The sequence below is a fragment of the Chrysemys picta genome, chromosome 9 (genome assembly GCF_011386835.1).
Source record: "Chrysemys picta bellii isolate R12L10 chromosome 9, ASM1138683v2, whole genome shotgun sequence".
Lineage (NCBI taxonomy): Eukaryota > Metazoa > Chordata > Testudines > Emydidae > Chrysemys > Chrysemys picta.
In genome coordinates this window covers 28,542,404-28,555,023 of record NC_088799.1, presented here as the reverse complement: position 1 = coordinate 28,555,023, position 12,620 = coordinate 28,542,404, and the positions used below count along the sequence as shown (strand labels likewise).

Here is a 12,620-nt window from a genome sequence, read left to right as displayed (position 1 = left end):
AGGGAGGTGCCAGCCTAGAAAGGGAGTATCCATCGGCCAAAGAATGTGTAAATTGGACCACCAGACCCCTGGAGGGTAAACTGGGATCCACCCCACCACCTGGAAGGATGAGAAACTCAAACTTTTGACAGTGTGGAGCCACCAGGAATGTGCCATCCGCTGACTGAGTCAGCAACAGCAGGATGAAACAGGTCCCATAGACTAACATAGGAATTAATTCCTATAAGAATGGACTCTCAAGACTGAGGATTTTGAGTCTCTGGTTCTGCTGCCAGCCTCCAGGAGCATCAGGCGCACCTGACACGGACTTGGCTCCATCCTAATGACCAAGATACCTGGCCAGTAACTTGGCATGAGCAACTTCTAGGCTGGTAACTATAACACCTACACAGAACTTGAATGAATGATTCTGTGAATGAATATATATATATATATATATATATGGAATAAGTAGTCAAACAACGTTGTTTACTTTTATCTTTTGCTTTACCATTATATTTACAATAAATGTGGCATCTTTGCCTTATCCCTCTTAATAAGATCCTGCTGGTTTTTATTCTCTTGGTATAACACTTGTGTTGTGTGAACATGCAGCAGAAGTAGGCATGAGGTCTCTACTCTAATACCTAGCCCAGGAAAACTGAGTCAAAACCTGGTGAATTATTCATTATGGAAAGAGTAGATTCAATAAGCACAAATCGTGTGTGTATAATAATTGTAAATTGTATATTAGACTCAGATTAAGGCCAGAAGGAACCATCCTGATTATCTAGTTTGACCTCCTGCACATCACAGGCCGCAGAACCTGTCCCATCCACTCCTGCAATAGGCCCATAACCTCTGGCTGAATCACTGAAGTCCTCAAACCTTGATTTTAAAGCCTTCAAGTTACAGATAATCCACCATTTACACTAGTTATAACCAGCAAGTGACCAGCGCCCCATGCTGCAGGGGAAGACAAAAAACCACAGGGTCTCCACCCGTCTAACCTGGGGGGAAATTCCTTCCTGACCCCACGTATGGTGATCATTTAGGCCCTGAGCATGTGGGCAAGACCCACCATTCGGACCCCCAAAAGAATTCTCTGTAGTAACTTGGAGCCCTCCCCATTTAGTGTCCCATCTCGAGCCACTGGAGATATTTGCTAATAAACACAAATGGTATATGCCATTGTAGGGAACCTTATACTATCTCCTCCATAAAACTTATCAAGCTCAGTCTTGAAACAAGTAAGACTTTTTGCAACCACTGACCCCCTTAGAAGGCTGTTCCAGAACTTCACTTCTCTAATGGTTAGAAACCTGCATCTCATTTCAAACCTAAACTTGTTGATGACCAGTTTATATCCACTTGTTCTTGTGCCAACACAGGCCCTTAATTTAAATAACATCTCTCCCTCCCTGGTGTTTCTCTCAGATGTGTTTATAGAGAGAAATCACATAACCCCTTCGCTTGCTTAGCTTAAGTTTCCTCTAGTAAGGCATGTTCTCCATTACTCTGATCATCCTAGTAGCACTTCTCTGCACCTTTTCTAGTTAGAGTTTATCTTTCTTAAACATGGGAGACTAGAATAGCACATAGTATTCCAGGTGAGCTCTCACCAATGCCTTGTACAGTGGTAACAACACTTACCTATCTCTACTGGAAACACCTCGCCTAAGGCAGCCTAGGATTGAATTAGCCTTTCACGGGCACATCACATTGGCAGCTCATAGTCATCCTGTGATGGACCAGTATACCCACGTCCCATTCCTCCTCCTCTGTTGCTTCTGACTAAGTCCCCAATTTATAGCAAAAACTCTTGTTGTTCATCCCTAAGTGCATGACCTTGCACTATTTAAGTCTTATCCCACTTCTATTACTCCAGTTTTCAAGGTCATCTAAATCTTTTTATATGATATTCCAGTCCTTCTCCATATTGGCAATACCTCCCAACTTTGTGTCATCTACAAATTTTATTAGCACATGCTGTCTTTTTGTGCCAAGATCATTAATGAAAATGTTAAAAAGATTGGCCCTCAGACCTATCCTTCTGTAACTCCATTAGTAACCTCCCTCCTGCCAGTTCACATTGCAGTATGACCTACTGTTAGTGTTACCAGGGGTCCGGTTTTTGACACCTGGTACTGACTGGGCCATTAAAAGTCCAGTTGGCAGGGCTGGCAGGCTTCCTACCTGGCTGTGTGCGGCTCCCCGCAAGCGGTGACATGTCCCTCGGCTCCCAAGTGGAGGGATGGCCACCCGGGCTCAGTACACTGCCTGGCCCTCAGCACCAGCTCCCATTGGCCGGAAACCACAGCCAATGGGAGCTGCGGGGGCGATATCTGCAGGTGGAAGTAGCGCACAGAGCCACCTGGCCGCGCCTCTGCCTAGGAGCCGAGGGACACTTCGCCACTTGCTGGGAGCTACCCGATGTGAGCGCCACCTGGAGCCCACATCCCTCACCTCCTCCTGTGCCCCATTCCCCCTCCTCAGCTCAGAACCCCCTTTCACACTCCAAACTGTTCTGCCCCAGCCCAGAACCCCCTCCTGGACCCCAAATCCCTCATCCCTGACCCCACCACAGAGCCTGCACCCCTAGCTCCTGCCCCAGCCTGGATCCACCTCCTGCACCTTGAACCCCTCATTTCTGGCTCCATACATACCCCCTCGCACACCACAACTGCACCCAAAAGCACTGATTAAAATGTAATGTGATAGTTGAATGTGTACTACAGCAGCTTAAAAATAACTGATAATTTCAACTAATGGACATAGCTGATGTATTACTCTGACCAACATTTTCAAACTTGTGTCTGAAGTGACTCACCTAAGTAGGTAGCCTAATTTTCAAAGGTGCTGAGCATCTGCAGCTCTCGTTGAAATCCGTATGGATTTAGCCGTCCAATCTTAGGCCAAGTTTGAAAATAGTGCTGTATATACCCTAAATACAATGCATGCGTTCATAAATTGGGATTTCCTCTTCTACTGCAAACACAGGTCCAATCTCACTACATCTATGTAAATCAGGACTAATTACATTCAAGTCCTATGGAGGTATCCTGGTGTGAGTAGAAGCAGGCCCAGTATTGTTCTGCTTACTCTCTAGTTTGTCTTGTAGTCTAGAAATCAAGGTATTCTGATAGATGAAGTCTGCATTTCTGTAAATTTATTATGACCATACCTAAAATTTCCAGATGCTGCTGCTCCTCTGCCCTTTCCTTGGGAGTGCTGAACGTCCTGTCGGTGTATTCCCTATAAACAACTTTCTTGTACTTCGAGCCAATGAACTTATCTTCTTTATTTAAAAATGGATTGCCAGGGCTAGAGGAAAGGAGACAAACTCAGGAATTCAATAAAAGCCTCTTTCTGTGTTCCTACAGCATCCTTCACAACGGTGTGTCAGAGTCCTGTACAGTTAACCATAATAAATTTGCAAACACTGCTATATGCTACAGTAAATGTACCTCTGAATTGGCTATTTCTACTATACAAATATTTTTTGTTGTGATGTGCCTCTGGCCCATAAAGAAAACAGCCACTGGGAAGAAGCTAGAACCTCAGCAGAGATCAGGAGGCCTACAACCACAAAGGTTCAAATTCAGCAGGTGAGCACTGACCTGAGCGACTTGTGTATGTAAACATTGGGTCCCTGCCCATGTACCAGGCTGAACTGAGACCCTGGTCATTTTGTGTGGGGCTATGCTGATACAGAAGCTGTTTTCCCCAGAAGTGGCTTTGGCACCTAAACCGCCTCACTCTAGAAGGGGGGGTTCCCAGCTTTGGATCGCAAGCAGACATGGGTGCTGCCACATCCCTGGTTTGAAGTGGTTTCTATCATATACAGGGTTTACAGTTTGGTTAAATGGCTCTCAGCCCCCCCCCCCCCCCCCAATGCAAATTGTTCCAGCATCCCTACATGCAGAGAGAGGTGCCTCGCTGCAGCCTGCAATTTGGTGCCTGTGACACTTTCTCAGGGTATCCCGGACTGTGGGTCACCATGTTCCCCACCCCCACTCCGCCTCAGCGAGAGAATCTTGCTGGTATTAAACTTAGTGTGTGTCTCAGCTCCCTGACAATGTCTGTTAGCCACCCAAACAAACTCCTCAGGGCTCTGCGAGCCCTTGCTTTGCCTTGGAGATTAACGCTTGATATACTCTGGGCCCCGGACACCTCAGAAGTGTCTCTCCCCCTGTTGTGTCCAGTCCCCTCCATAGACACTCTTAGTAATTATCAGGTTTGTTAGTATACACACACCAGCTTGTTCGATTCAACTAAGTATCAGCTCCATTATAACACCTCCGCACTGTAATCGGTTTATACTGAAAGCAAGTATAAGTTATTAACAAAGGTTAAGATTTTAAGAGTGAGACAGGGTAATATGTTACAAATAAAACAAGTGTAACACACTTCACTAGATTAAAAATCATAACTCCTAACAAGCTAACCTTGTCTAAAGCAAAGTCCATTGTCTAGAACCCCCTGTGTTTCTAATCTCTGGTGCCTTGCATACACCATGAACGGGTGGATGGGAGACTTAACTTACAATGCTTAATTTACAATTGACTGAGAGATACACGTCTTACATCCTGTCTGGGAAAAAGCCTGTTTGTCAGGTCTCCCTGGTTAGACTTTCAAATAGAATTACAGTATTTATACATAACTTTTTAAATATCAGTGCATGCTTTACACAATAATATCCATGACCAGTATGATACCAGCTTTCATTTGATAACTTACAAGATGCTATTTATGGATGAATGCCATGAAAGCAATGTGTGGGTGTAGTGAGTTTGTCAGGCCAATTAGGAGTTGCTGACAGAATAATGCAGTTGGCACCAATGGGCCTCTGCGTCACGGCACTGACCCTGTGGCTTGGGCCAGGCTTAGGACCCCCCCTTGGTGGCATCTCCTATTGGCTAGCTTAGATGGCTCCCCACCTAGCACACTGGCTTTTGTGGATCCCATACTTGGGTATCTATCTCTTCCCATTCATTGTACAGGGAACCTGGGCACCTATAACTGTCTTTGTGGATTACAATAATTTTCAAGGTGCCCAAAAATTTGGTGTTGCAATTCTCAATGTCCCAAAACCTAAATTCCTTTGTGGACCCAGACTCAAGTGTCCCCAAAGATAGGAAGAAACCTGCAGAACTCTGCAGGGACTGAGAATTGCTGGAGAACAGGGTAGTTAATTGAGAAAACAATGAAATGGGGGGCAGGGGAACAGCTGAATGGAAATATGAGCAAACTAACAGGTGTAAATATAAACAATTACTTGGTATATTTCATTAGCCTTGCCTGGAACTGGAAGCTGAACAATTTTTAGTAGGCAGTGAATACCACGGCTGGGACTCATAGTCACAAAACACCCTAGCTATCACTGACATGAGCTCATAACTGGGGCAAACCAAACAACCAGCTGACTGAGACAATAATAATAGTAGTAGTAGTAGTAATACATCAAGGCTAAGGCCTCATAGTGATGCAGATCTGGTTATGGGGTAACAGTTCTCCTCCTTAAAATAAGTTTATACATATGTGGGAAGTAAAGAAGAGAAGGGTAATTCTCCTTGGTAAATGTTTACCATCTAAACCCTGCATGAGGTTCTCCAAGCAAGTAGGTAAGATGTTACATACAAGTGTTTGTGGCACTATGTACCTCAATGCCCCCATCTTCACCACTGTCATGTAATTATGATATGTTTTGTACAAAATATGTCATGTGAGGTATCATAGGAACGGTCATGATCTGCTGAAACCCATTGTTCTGTCAAAATATATATATCATTAGTGGGTATGAAATTCAGATTTTGCTGTAGGGTTGTTGAAATATGCTGTAAATTTGGGAGTCTCCATTGCTAGTTCTTTAGTGACAACAAAGGCGGTGAGCCACACCCCAGCAGGTGTTACAAAACCATTAATCAGCAGGGGAGTTGTAAACAAGGATTTTTATAATTTTGTAAGAGAAGCACCACACAACTGGGACTGCTCAACCCTGTGACTCAAGGCCCACCAGGAGATGCCTGGGCTAGTTTCCTCCCCCCTCCCCCACACAACCAAAAAAAAGTTAGGCCGTGTCTACACTGGCACTTTACAGGACTGTAACTTTCTTGCTCAGGGGTGTGAAAAAACACCCCCTTGAGCGCAGCAAGTTTCAGAGCTGTAACGCACCAGTATAGACAGTGCCCCAGTGCTGGGAGCCGTGCTCCCAGCGCTGGTTGCTATGCCCCTCGTGGAGATGGGTTTTTTTTAAGAGCACTTTAGCGTTGCTAATGTAGACGTGCCCTTAGTCTCATATATGTTGGTGATGGGGTTTTTGGATATTCATTGTTACCTTTCCTCATGGAATTCATGCCTCTCATGTTCCCATGTCCTGTTGGGAGAATAGTCCCATTCAACTTCCACTGCTGCAATATAATAAGTCTTTTCACGCAAATACAGCGATGTAGACAGATTCCACCAACGGCATTTTTTCACTTTGTATTTCTGTTTCATGCCCCCGGTGTAGTGATCTGTTGTCAAGCACTCCACTTCAAAAACCCCTAGAGAGAGACACACACACATAACAAGCAAGGAGATTAAAAGAAAACTTGCACAGATAGGAACCCTCAACCTATGTGTCCTCTATGTCTGTGCTGTATCACCTGTGTGTTGATTTAGACTATAAACTATTGAAGCACAGACTATAAGCTCTAGCAACATGCAAGGTGCCTGTCCAACGGTTCTACTCACAGTAGTAAACATGTGTAAATACTGGCAGAATTGAGGCCTTAGATTGTGCTAGCCCCCACCCCTCTCAGAGAAATAGGCACTGAAGGAAGGTGCCAATCTCTCTGTTTAGCAATTCCCAGGAGAGGAGTCAGGCAATTTGGGCACCTAAGTAGCTTCTCACTCCCCCCCGCACACACACACACCAGCTACAAGTTATTGGTTAGAGCTGGTTGCCTAGGATGTGGGAGACCCAGGTTTACTTTTTACCCCCTCTCTGCCAGAGGTGGGGGAAAGGATTTGAGCAGGGGTCTTCAACCTCTCAGGAAAGTGCACTCACTAATCACTGAGCTATGGGATATTCGGATGTGGGGCTCTCCCAGTTTGTCCTGGTGAAGCTCTTTGCCTATGGGTAAATAATGAAAGAGTGATTTGGAGCAGGGGTACTGGAGCCGGGGCCTCCCACTTCCGAGGTGGATTTCCTAACCACAAAGTCATTTTTTCTCTCTCTCTTTCTGAGACCCAATGAGTGTTCCATTGTGAATAAATACTTAATAGCCAGAGGCTGCCGACCAGATCTGGCCCTGTGTGCAACATAGGCAGCTAAACGCCTGTCTTCCCCTGGTTTGTGGATTGCTCTGGGGCTTAGGTGGGAGATGCCTGGAATGAGGCACCAGTGTTCCTGCCCAGAGACAGAAACATAGGTACTGAGGGAACTTCTATCCTGAAAGTTAGTCACTGAGTGAGTGTAAGAGCCAACAGTATTCATTGTGATCCAAAAAACCCTGCTGGAGACAAAATTGGGATTTAGGTACCTAAACCCAAGATTTAAGTGCCTGAATCTGGGCTATCGGTGCCTGAATCCGGACTTTAGGCGCCTAATTACCTTTGGATTCGGGCCAACATCTAAAACTGTTCTCAGCTTTACACCTTCTTTCAGTCGTCATGTTCTGTAGTAAGCAATGCTCCATAAAGTGGCAGTCCTCACACTTTCATTCTGGGGAGCACTTTGGAACAGAATCACCTTCTCTTTGCCTAGCAACTCATTGCTTGGCTCAAATTGACTAGATTGTGGCCTGACCTACACAGCCAGCCAGGCAAGGATACAAGGAGATTCCACTTCCTGCTCTTCTGTGCCACTGCATAACCTCCCAGCACCTTGGTTTTGGGGTCAGAAGGATCTGCACACCCACTACCTCCCTCCAAGCAAGAAGGCAAGGAGTGGGTAGAGTTTTGATTCCATCCCTGTGCTGGCCAGCACAGCCTAGCTGGTGCAGGGAGAAGTGGGGGTAGCAATCTACTACTAATAATGGGCAATAGGGAACAGAGAAAGACTTGTATCTGCCTGAGGTATGAGTCCTTCCCTGTACTGCTTCTGGGAAGCAAAACTACCCACACCTTTCACAAGGCATAATGTACAAGCACAATCTAGTGCTAAAATGTGTCATTTTGCAAAGCACTGGGAGGGCTCCACTGGCTACAGTTGGTCCATGGTTCATTGTCAGAGAACTACTGCCATAAAATGATCAACAATGAATTTCCTGGTCTAAGCTGCTAATATTACATTTGCTATGGTAGATGCCTATATCAGAGGCAATGCCACAAAGACCCGAGTGCCCACACTAAAGGGGAAGCATAGTAAGGATGGTCATTTATTCACCTTCAGAGTCAGGCGTCATAATAGCTGTAAGAGTGGTGTGTGGAAACAGGTTTGTTGTGTCCCTTCTTGTTCCTTTAGTTAGGAAAGTGTTTTCTGAGAAGTAGATCCCATGGATATCAACCTCCGATCCCAAGCCAATCAAATGCCAAGAAACAGTGTTTCCTTTACACATGTCAAGGCCGGGCTGGTTTCCATACATATATCCATTAATAGCTACAGGAAAGTTGTGAAAGCCAAAAGTATTCTGATTAGTGCATGTAACACATTCTCTGTTGCATCCATATTTGGTAACACACGTCGGATAATGTGGTTTCCTAGTCTGGCAAAATGCATCATTGTCCTCTTCTATCATTGTCAGAACATAGCAACTTCTAAACTCTCTATTTTTTTATAAATAAAATATTCAGTAACTTTGAATTACATACTTTATTTTCTTGGAAAGTATGAGTCTGATGAAAAACCATTGGGAAAATGGGACCTTTCAATTCAACAGATCAGCTTCCTCTGTGTATTCAGAGTAACAGCCGTGTTAGTCTGTATCCGCAAAAAGAAGAACAGGAGTACTTGTGGCACCTTAGAGACTAACAAATTTATTAGAGCATAAGCTTTCGTGGACTACAGCCCACTTCTTCGGATGCATCCGAAGAAGTGGGCTGTAGTCCACGAAAGCTTATGCTCTAATAAATTTGTTAGTCTCTAAGGTGCCACAAGTACTCCTGTTCTTCTTTCTGTGTATTCAGGAACACATTTGCAGACTTTATTGACTAAAATACAGTTTCACTGCTTTTTACTCCAGCTATCACTTCAGGGCTAATACAGCTAAGAGAGAATGAGATGGATTCTATTCCTTCTTGGTATTAAATGTAATTGAGTGTCAGTTAGCTACACCTGTGCAAACCTAGCAAAGGCAATAGAGCTGCACAAGTGTCACTGAGGGCCTAATTTTAAGGCAATGGGGGTTGCACAGGTGTCAATGAGACCAAAACTTGGCTTGCTGAATTTGGTGATGAGGCACAAAAGACTCAGTTTGTGTAGTAGCCTTCACTTTAAGGTGAATTTTTAATGCTGTTGGAAGGTGCCAGAATCAGCCCTTCAGACTAAGATCCTTCATTCATCCACATAGCTCTCTGCCTCTGCTGTATGTTTTCTCACACTTCCCAATCCATGTCCTTCAGCCCACCCTTGGAGGGACACCCCTTAGGGCAGTTCACACTTCATGCCCATTCAGTCTTCTCGCTCTCTCTGCTGAGACTGCCATGAGGGGTGCATATCAGTGCTAGTAGTGGTGTAGATGCCTGTCTAGAGATCATGGACTTGTTCCCTGAGACACTGAACAACTGTCAGCTGGGGCTGAATTGTGAAGCGGTGGCCTATAGATAAGTAAAGTATCTTCAAACAGCTTATTACTGTACATTAGGGGAGTTGTAGACTATAACTGAGTACAAACACATCCTCAAACTGTTACTTAAGTGACCTTTATCCACCAAACAATGGATCCATTATAAAGATGTTAATCCTCAATGAATGCTTAATATTCAGTTTGCATTTATTATTATACAATAATATTCTTCCTATATCTACACCAGTTAGTTAAACTGTACCAAGCACAATCTTGTCCCTTGCTGCAATCTCCTAGGGCAGAGATGGGCAAACTATGGCCCGCGGGCCACATCCAGGCCATGGGACCGTCCTGCCTGGCCCTTGAGCTCCTGGCCCCTACCCCGCTGTCTCCCCTCCCTCGCAGCTATGCCGCCAGTGCTCTGGGAGGCGGGGTTGCGTGCTCCTGTCTAGCAGCGCGGCAGCATGTCTGGCTCCGGCTGGGCAGTGCAGCTGTCAGACATGCTGCTCTGAGCAGCATAATAAGGGGGCCGGGGGGCTGGATAAGGGGCAGGCGGTCCTGGGAGGCAGTCAGGGGACAGGTAGCAGGGGGCGGTTGGGTGAGGCAGAGGTTCTGGGGGGGCGGTCAGGGGATGGGGAATGTGGGAAGGGTGGGGGGTTGGATAAGCATCTTGGAGTCTCGGGGGGCGGGGGTGTGGATAGGGATCAGGGGACTGGGAGCAGGGGGGTTGCATAGGGGTGCGGTCCGAGGGAGCGGTTGGGGCGGGGGGTCCTGGGAGGGGCCAGTTAGGGGACAAGGAGAGGGGGGAGGTTGGATGGGTCGGGGGTTGTGAGGGGGGCAGTCAGGGGGGCGGGAAATGGGAGGGGGCAGATAGGGGGCAGGGACCAGGCTGTTTGGGGAGGCACAGCCTTCCCTACCCGGCCCGCCATACAGTTTTGCAACCCCAATGTGGCCCTCGGGCCAAAAAGTTTGCCCACCCCTGTGCTAGGGAGACATTTTAAATTGTATTTATACACTGTTGTACTGCAAAAGAGCTTTTTACAAGTAATTCCTTAAAAATAATTGAACTACATTTTCAAAATAGTCTCAATGCAGCCTCTAACTTTCTACATAGAAACATGTAGCACACACCAGAATTTGCTTGAACTGAGATAAAGATGTGTGTGATACTGACAACATGCTTGTAGCGGGGCGGCCTGGCTTCCAGGCGCCCCAGGAAGCGATGAGCCAGAAAAGCCGCCAGAGTGGGCGGAACCACCGCGGCCTGTCCCCGCCCCCCGGAAGTCAAGGGGCGGGATAGGAAGTATAAAGGCCAGGCCCCAGCGCTCAGTAGCTGGCCGGCAGCGGGAAAGGACAGACGCTGGTGCCCGAGCTCCCGCGGACCTAAGCCTGCCGAGAGCCCGGTATCCTGAGGAGGACTGGCCGAGCCTGCCGAGAGCCCGGTATCCTGAGGAGGACTGGCCGAGCCTGCCGAGAGCCCGGTATCCTGAGGAGCGGTCTGAGCTTCCCCCCGCCGAGGGCCCAGAGGGAGCGACAGACCTACCTGGTGCTCGGGGCCCGGAGGAGCCTATAATCTGCAACCCAGCAGACGGAACTCAGGAGAAGCAGGTACCCATGGAGGAGGAGATGGGAAGTGGCCCGGGGATAGCAGACCCCAAACCCATGTCAGTGTGTTGCGGTCAGGATCCCCACTGACTGCGCGGCAGACGGACTGCTGCGGATAGGGCCCCGGGCTGGAACACAGTGGAGTGGGTGGGCCTGTGTTCCCCCCCCCGCCACCCCACGCCGGGTGGCAGTCTCTCCTCCTCCTCCTCCTTGTCCAAGGGGCCTGGGCCCCTGACAGACTATTGGTGTGCTGCCCCGCCCTAACCTAGGGCCTGGGCTAACCCAAACTGACCCAGCCCCTGCTACAAGGCCTGGGCCACTGACTAACTATTGGTGTGCTGCCCCGCCCTGACCCAGGGCCGGAGCTGTTAATTGTGTGCTCAGTCCCTGCATAGGGGCCTGAGCTCTGAACTGCTAATTGTGTGCTCAGTCCCTGCATAAGGGCCTGAGCCCTGAACTGTCAATTGTGTGCTTAGCCCCTACCCAAAGGTCGGGGCCCTAACTGTTATTCGCTTTGTAGCGGGGCGGCCTGACTTTCAGGCGCCCCAGGAAGGGACGAGCCCCACCCCGGACCTACTACAATGCTATATAAAGTATTTGCCTATTTAGTTATAATAAAGTTAAGTCCTTACAGTGCATCTTGTTGGACTCCTGGAAGTCCTCATCTTCCTTGTCAATGTCATTAGGATTTATTAGAAACATCAAAATGTTCTCATCCAAATACCAGCTCAGATTCTCATCAAACACTGTGGCAAGTAGGAAAAACTCCTTGTCTACATTTTTCTGTGGATAAGAACCAGCACAAACAGAAAAATACAAATGAGTAAACTAAAGGACATCAAAGGGCTTCTATTCGTTAATTACTTTGTGAATATATTTACCATAAGGGAGGCATACATAAATATGGATGGATAGATAGGAACTCATCTTTCATCTGAGGAACTCAAAACTCTCTAGCCACCCGACCTGGTCTGTAGCTACCCACACTCTTCTGCCAAACTGTCTCATTACTGACCTGCAGAGACCACCCCTAGAGATGAGGGGGAACCTCAGTATCTATATCATTCAAGCCCCTGGCCTTCCTGCTGAGATTTGCCAGCCAGGATGCCACTTGATGCCGGTGGTGGTGGCTTTGTGATGTGTACATCAGCCCATCAGGAACTGGACTAGAATCCTCATTTCATACTGTCCAACAAACACCCATTAAATAGTGACAATCTATAGTCACTGCTTACCATGATCTAGAAATAGCCCATTCTCAGTTCTCTACTGAATAATCCCACCATCCCAAACAAACAAGACACACATCTTCCCACCCACCCCCCA

General features: G+C 47.1%; 1 protein-coding gene across 1 annotated transcript in view; it reads right to left on the bottom strand.

The window, feature by feature from the left end:
- The window catches only part of CP (ceruloplasmin), a 36,974-nt gene that overhangs the window by 8,798 nt on the left and 15,556 nt on the right, over positions 1–12,620 (bottom strand). Inside the window, exons 10-13 of the mRNA XM_005312912.3 lie at positions 11,927–12,077; positions 8,351–8,563; positions 6,317–6,524; positions 3,164–3,303 (exon numbers count right to left, since the gene is read on the bottom strand). Coding sequence (XP_005312969.2) covers positions 3,164–3,303; positions 6,317–6,524; positions 8,351–8,563; positions 11,927–12,077 — 712 coding nt within the window. The remainder of the gene's footprint in view (positions 1–3,163; positions 3,304–6,316; positions 6,525–8,350; positions 8,564–11,926; positions 12,078–12,620) is intronic.